General features: G+C 43.4%; 1 protein-coding gene across 1 annotated transcript; it reads right to left on the bottom strand.

The window, feature by feature from the left end:
* Positions 1–5913: 5913 nt before the first annotated feature.
* On the bottom strand, positions 5914–7017 carry sox11b (SRY-box transcription factor 11b; the record flags this gene model as incomplete). The annotated part of the gene is made up of 1 exon (XM_084440239.1): positions 5914–7017. The coding sequence occupies one exon, from the start codon at positions 7015–7017 to the stop codon at positions 5914–5916; it is 1104 nt and encodes a 367-aa protein (XP_084296365.1).
* Positions 7018–7859: the final 842 nt, after the last annotated feature.

Consider the following 7859-nt stretch of genomic DNA (forward strand, 5'->3'; position numbering starts at 1 on the left):
GTCAGGCCTGTTGTGCTGTGGTCTGACTCATATGTCCGTCACCTATAGTATCTCCTCCTCAATTACACCATGTCAGAAGGACAACCCCCCCCCCCCCCCCCTCCCGAAAATGACAACGGCAAAGCGAGTGTGTCAATTCTGCCCTCTTTAATGACACAGTGTGTCTGGCTGAGTGACGACGGGCAGATTGGTCTAAAGGCAGCCTGGGTAAATGCAGGTCTGGGTTTTCAGCCATCATTAGGCTTTTCATCAGGGAGATGTCCTCCGTCACCGTGGCCCAAATTGTTTTAAATGCGCAGCAATTAGCAGGAGCTGAGGTCGATAGTTAGGGGATGAGGAAAGAGCTCGGAAGAGCATGATGTCTCTATTAGGGCCTTTTGTGTAGGGATTTGTTTGCATCCCTGTCTTACAGCCGTCTGACGATGTCCAATCAAGACTTAGACCAAACCCAGCAAGGCCCATTCAATGTCTAACCAGCACACTCAGATGTGAATTGCTGGATTAACACTCTTAATTAAAAAGTCATACATAACAAGGGGGCTTTAACGAAATCCGTTTTACGGTACTTTGGTTTTGGATATTAAATGGCCCTTTCTTTCAATGGCTACTTATAAGGCAAAAGCTTCACTCCAGAACACTCTCTGACTCTCTCTCTCACTCTCTCCTCTCATTCTCAAATTTGACTGCTATGCTTGAGGCCTTAACTGAACTACAGAAATACCCTGCTGTGAGCGTCCACCTCTGAGCAGGTGCCTCAATAAATCATCAACATCATTTTAGGCTTATTATGACAAGTGAGACCCAGTTAGGTTTGATCAATGCAATCACAATTCTGTCAGCGTTTCTAAGGCACACCAAACATAAAAAGATGTCTGCTCTGTTCCTCTCCTCGAAAGACCACCTCCTTTGGCATGGAGAAACGGTTAAAGGCAAGTGCTCACAAGTGCTTTGCTTTTTATGTTTACGTTGATAAATGTGAGCTGGAGAATAAGGAAGCCAATAAAACCTAACCACAGATAAGGTAGTCATACGGTCAAGTCCAGGACCAGGGATGAGGACTCCCATCTGTGGGATGAGCTGTAGCCGACAGACAAATCTGCTTATTGCAGATCTCTGAGTGCCACATGATAGATACAGCAGCAGAACCTCAGCATACCTGTACCTCATTTGAACCAAAACATAAGTGGCATGCAGAGGCCAGTTTTGGCAGCGTGACGTTATGACTTTGCTTTCCTCAAGGCCCATCTTGTGTGTTAACAAAATTAACCGAATTAATCAGTGTGGACACACCAAATGTTTAATCGGCTCCTCATAATCCAATTAGTGTGTTTTGGTTGTGTTTTCCCCTCAAATGAATCTCTTTAAAACTGTTCTACTTCCAAAAGACATCCACTCTATGACATTGAATCCTTTACAATGTTACAAATAAAGCAAGAGTTAAATAAAAACTTAAATCCAAATATAGACTGGACTCTACCTACTGTATTAAGGGTTCATACTATCCTCCCACAGTATGAAGGCCTCAACCACTTCTATGACCATGTTATACTGGAAAGGAGATTTATCTCATATCAGACAGCGACACCATAACTAGTGTGTATCAGAGGCCGAAACACCAATACAACCTGTGGAGATTATACAGATTATAAGATTATGAACTAAATACCGTCTACCAATCCAGACAAAATGAATGGAGAAGCCTAAATGGGACCTTGGTCTAGGGGACACATTGAGATGGTTTAGGTCCCCGCCTAGAGGACCAAAAAAGACCCAAAGGCCCCAGTCTTACATTCATCATAATTAACCCCTCTGGCACCCTCGACTTCCTGTGCTAATCATCCACTGAGGCAGGCAGCACATCGACTTTCAAATTAGAGCCACTGACTGCTGATGCGATGGGGGAGCAGTTGCTCTGGTAAGGTAACCTGGGCAACCTAAAGAACGGTGGAGAGGGGAGCCCTATAATGGGGATTACAATGGTTGCTGTGCTGTGTGCACACAGTGGAATTGGGCCGGTATTAGATTTTAAATGAATTTGAATGGGGAGTTCACTGGCCTAGTCAAAATTGCATTCCTTCTGGCAGTTGCTCTAAGCACATCCACGGAGGGAGGTGGATGAAAGGAGCAGCGCTGTCCTCCCCTGTTTATATTCCGTTATATTCATTCTGTTTTCTTTAGCGTTGTACCAGGAACCCGCTGGCAAGGCATCACGCTGATAACCTTCGACAATTAGAAGCATTGTACAATGTAAGGTAATAAACACTTCATCAAAACACCCTGTTTACATTCAAACAGGAGGAAAAGTAAGAAAAAAGCTGTGCATGGATCCTTCAGCCCCCTGCATAGGGACATGCAGTGCAGTACACCCATGAACAGAGCAGGGAATGCATAATCAAAGCCATGCACCTTGGCTGCAGTCCAGACAACGACTTTTCTTCTGCAGATCAACATATGCGGGGTGAGCTGAGCTACAGTAGGCTATTATACAACCAGTACAGCCTGCTCTGCTCAGGCAGATCTGCCTCTCGGTCCAGCAGTAAACTATGGGATCTTTGCGTTGGTTGTAGGTCAGACATCAATGAGCCCCAGTTAAGAGCTTTACTGAAGTAGATTATGAGTAGCATACAGATAACAGATGAGGAGACGTTTTGTCTTTAATCCATCCAAGCAACTAGTCTTTTTTGCATCTGTTCCAATCCGGTCACACCAGATTAAATTACATTATCTTGATTATAGATCTGCAGACACATAAACTCTTTATCTAGTCCCTGAGACTGACTTGTTGGTCTTGTGCGTCTGCTGAAATGCGACCAAACCAAATTTAAAAACAAATTATTTGCCAAAGTGTTAGCCTTGTTGTTATTTTGTGGGACAAATCATCGCCCGAGAGGGACCGGGACACAGCTAAGTGTTGTTGAGTGGGAGGGACAGCTGTAATAATGCAAATAAATACATCACATAAACACAATTCACAGTAATGCAATACATTTCAAACAAGGCTGAACAAGCCCTCTCAGCCCTAAATAGGAGTCAGGCCAAGCGTAGATTCCCTAAACAACATTAGGAGTGTAACAGCCTTGAGGTTTATCTGTGTGCTGTGCTTACTAATGATTTCATGCCGTTCTTTAAGTTCTGCGGGTTACTAGATCTGCTCTCTCCCTGCCAGCAGTTTTTTCCCCCAACAGGAAGAGCATCTTATGTCAATAGTGAGAAACACAGAGAATTCTTATCCAAAGGCAATAGCTCTTCTTGTGTGGCAAAGCCATGCATATGTTGTCTCTGGACATACTTGAAATACAAATGTGTGATACAAATACAAATGTGTGATACCTCCCTCCATGCTAAATCTGGCTTTTCACTTCATAAAGGGATTTTCAGATTGTTACTGTATCTGACTGTATGTGGATCAATTTACATACCATTTTAGGATAGTGAAGATTGAGTGTACATACTGTACATACAATAGAGTAGGACTTTGGCTTTGGCATCACCTTACATGAGGATTAACAACCTCTCGACTGTTAGCCTACATAACCAGTGGGAGTCATGGTGCAGAGAAAGATGACCTGTAACCCACCTTACATCCAACCTCTCCATGCTTTCTACTGCTGTGCACGTGTTTATCACCCCACATGCATTTACAGTAATAGCACAGGATTAGTGTAAGATCCCATTCTTACACCAATCCCATACTTTTCTTAGCTTATCCTTTTTTTGCACTAGCATCTTTTTTTTTTGCACTTGTACTTTCTCTTTGCACTGCCCTGTCTCGTCACTGCACCTTGTCCAATGTTGTCTCCATGTTATGCACCACGACTGAAAGCAAATTCCTAGTACGTTGAAAAACTGCATGGCAATAAAACGAATTCTGATTCCGATACTTTTCAATCCATGTGGGAGAGCACAAGCAGACTATTTGGCATGAGGAATGAGAAATTGGGAATCAGTGATACACTCTAAAAAGGGGTGAAAGTAGAACCACTGTCAGATCCATAAGGTTCCAGATAGTACCCTTTCAGGTCAGAAAGAACCATTTAGGGTTCTAAACAGCACTTCTACTGGAAGATTTTATCAAAGGGTTCCTCTATTCTTACAAATGGTTCTATTTAGTACCCGTTTTAAGAGACAGCAATAGCTTAAACTTTCCTCTTGGCAGCACAACTTACACAGTAGAGGTCTGGTCAGTAGGGTGGATCTTCAGTGTTGACCTGTGTTATAGTTCTTGTGTTGTTACCAAGAGGAAGTCAGTACAGTTGGCTGCTTGCATTGATCCATTTAAATGCTATTTAAAGCCATGTCTGGGTGGTATTTGTTAAAATTAATGTGTACCAGTACATGCATCAGTGAGGTGCACTGGCTATATACTAAGTAGAAGATAAGAGCTAAATAAAACCAGTCCATGACAGCATTTATTGCTAGACTCATACTAATTACGGCACAGTAACCTGCTTACTGGTAGGTCTCACATTCCCTTACCAAATGGGATATCAGGGACTGTCAACAGACTCCTAACTGCCAACGAGGCTATATCAATGTTTACATATCACAGGACGTACACTAGGTGTGGGACATATGATAAATTTCGATGCAAAATAATTTCTAAGAAATGGCTTTATATTATCTAGCCCTATTAAAAACACACAAAAAAAAACAAATGTTTTGATGCGAGTCTTGAGAAGCTGGTGCATGTGATTTCTAATCGGAGTGTAGCCAATAAGCACACCAAGGTTTTAGATTAGATATGCATTGTCAACAAAAGCCCTGGCTTGGACACAGTGAAAAGTAAGAGGGCTCCACAGTAATGTCAGTTCTCATGAACATCTCAGGAGTCATATGGTCACTAAACCATTACCATACAAGAATGATGTGGTGTTCATATAATAAACAAGCTCATTCAATTGAATCAGTTCCAGCTGATTTATTCAGTTGTCAAGATACAGACTTCAGCATGACGACAAGTAACGTATTTCATTTGCTACAAAAAACGCGGATGGTCCATTTTAAGAGTAGCCTATATTGCACAAAATAATGAAGAAAACAACATGTGCCATTAAGATGATAAAATGCAAAAACAAAATCCAGTTTCACACCTGCTATTTGGGACCCATTCACACCAATATACATAAACTCCTAACTTTACTATTTTACAGAACATATACAATCTTGAATCTAGTACCAGCAATGGGGTCTATATTCCCCAATTCCAATTAACTCCATACACGCACCAGATCGGATCTACTTCTGTACATACCCCAGCTAAAAATAATCGCAAGGCATTTAGATGCAAGTTGATATCAGTTAACCCTTGCATGCTAAACGTAAATGAAACCGGGTAGAAGTGCCTGAAAAACCTTACTGAAAGCACAGTAAGAACATTCCCTTTTACTGTACAAAAATATGCCTGAAAATATTTTTACTTTTTTTTTATTTAAAAGATGAGGTATGTTGGTTATGTATCAAAATGCTTCCTGCCATACCTGTTCTATAGCGGTTTAGCATACTTTTATCATTTCCATACCAGGAGGGAATCGGAGCTGATAACAAAAATAAACAGTTGTGGAATACAGAAATCACATAAACCCTTTTTTGAAAAGTTACATCCTGAACAGTGTGTCAGATTTGCCTCGAATCACCCCAGCCGTGCGTCAGACCCCAAGTAGTACAAGTGGGACGGGAATGCATAGTTCAGATTCTACTCTTTGTGGTCCACTTCATTGAGCAGTTTCACTGCAGACCCGAGGAAAATCCATAAAACCCTGTCATGGTGACAAATGTCACTGTTTTTGCAAAAGTACCACATTGTAACGAGTCTTGTTTCAGTTCGTGGAGCCTACTCCCCTCAAGAGGCGAACACAGGGCTGGCAACAACCTGATCATACTGTCCCCGTTACCAGAGATTCCTTTGTGAAAAAATTAATAAGTGAACACCAAATCGGAAAAGTTCGCTTCCAGCCAATCCCCCGCGATCATCTCACTCAGCTCGGGGGTGCAATAGTCTGGGAATTCAAAGTGAGAGCTGAGACTGCCCTCGCTGAAAGAGTCCAAGTCCTTATCCACCAAGGAGAGAGACAGGTTTCCTGAATTCGCGTTTCCGAGCTCTGATGCATGAGCACCGGATGCCAAGTTTAAACTGAAGTCAACCAGTAAGTCATCCGAGTCCTCGCTGGAGCTGGACGAGGTGGAGACTGACCTGAATGAAGATGCTGGTGAGAGTGAAGCAGGGCAAGTTGTACTCTGCTTAGTAATGTTCTTGAAATTGTAGAACAGTCTGTTAGAAGCCGCATTCCTGGACTCCTCGTACATGCTCGCACCCTCTGACTCGGCCGTGGAGCTCAGAGTGGGGCTGGCGGGCACTTTGGCGATGTTGTACGGAATCGGTTCCTCGTCCTCCTCCACTTTAATCCGAGAGGAAAGTTCTTCCTCGTAGTCCTCATCATCGTCGCCCTCTTCCTCGTCGTCAGTAAATTCCCTTTTGATAGACTTGCTGGTCTTAAAGCTGGTGAAAACATAGTCGTAGCGAGGGTCGTGGGACGGTCTGGTGGTGACTGCCTTGGTAGTTTTCAATTTCGTGAATTTCTTCCCGGCGGCTTTTACAGATTTGATGCTGGTCTTCTCCGGCGACTGTACGGCTGGTTTTGTAGAACTGTCAAGCTTTGGTTTCTTCTTGGGTCTGTACTTGTAGTCAGGGTAGTCAGCCATGTGTTTTAGCCGGAGCCTCTCAGCTTCCCTGATGAAGGGAATCTTTTCACTGTCCTTGAGCATTTTCCACCGCTTCCCCAGTCTCTTGGAGATTTCTGCGTTGTGCATGTCCGGGGACTGTTCCATAATCTTTCTCCTTTCAATTTTCGACCAAACCATGAATGCATTCATGGGCCGCTTGATGTGACCGGTTGCTGTCTTGCACCAGTCCAGTTTAAGCGGCACCGGGCTGCACGCCATCAGTTCGTTTTCCTCGGAGTCAGTAGCTTCCCGGGACATGCTGCTCTCCGTTTCGCTGTGTTCTGTTTGCTGCACCATGTTCCGTCGTGTGCGACTGCAGGGCTGTAACTACCCACAGGCACTTACTGCTAACTCTGCTTTGCCCGCTTTGGTCTCGCTTTTTACTTCTAGCTCATGCAATGTCAATCCAAGCTCTCTCTAAAGTTACCAACTGCCTTCTTAACTACTTCTTGGTTCTCTCATATCGGTTACGTCATTTTTAATTACCCAATCACAGCTCTTCTCTCCGCCCAGCAGCCTCCAGACATTCCATTAACCCTTGCGCTCGCTCAAGATTTCATTGGTGGTTGGGCATGTGGGCGGAGCTTTCATGCTGTCTGGACATGAAGGACGAGACAGGAATATTGAATGCACACCAACAGTCTCGGGATGAGAGGGTGCAATACAAGGGAAAGTCAATGGCAATAGTAGTCTGCTACAGAATTTCTATACCTCTCTATAAATTATTGATTTGCATTGTTTACTCTGGCTAAACAGGTAGCAAGCTCTATTAAGTAGTTGGTAAATACAGAGAAAGACTGAGGGTGGCGCCTGATAGCCTAACTGTGAGCTATATTGTCACTGAGGATAGATAGTAGGCTATTAAGGGCTGTTTTGTGTATTTCATTGTTTTTCTTTCTTTCTAGCTTTACAATAACATTCACATTGCATACGAGTGAGTGTGCAATTGAGAGAAATAGATGGTTGATTTTGCTGAAGACAAACATTATTTTTCTTCAAACCACACACAAACACACGCAAGCAAGAACATATTGCAGCGTCAAAGAACAGTGCTGCCTCTCTCTCAAGACCACCCCAGCATCAGTCCTCTTGGCCTGCTGCCAGGTCCACCTCTTATAAGGGCTCTTTCTAGCTCTCTT

This window comes from Borostomias antarcticus (assembly GCF_949987555.1).
Source record: "Borostomias antarcticus genome assembly, chromosome: 6".
NCBI lineage: Eukaryota > Metazoa > Chordata > Actinopteri > Stomiiformes > Stomiidae > Borostomias > Borostomias antarcticus.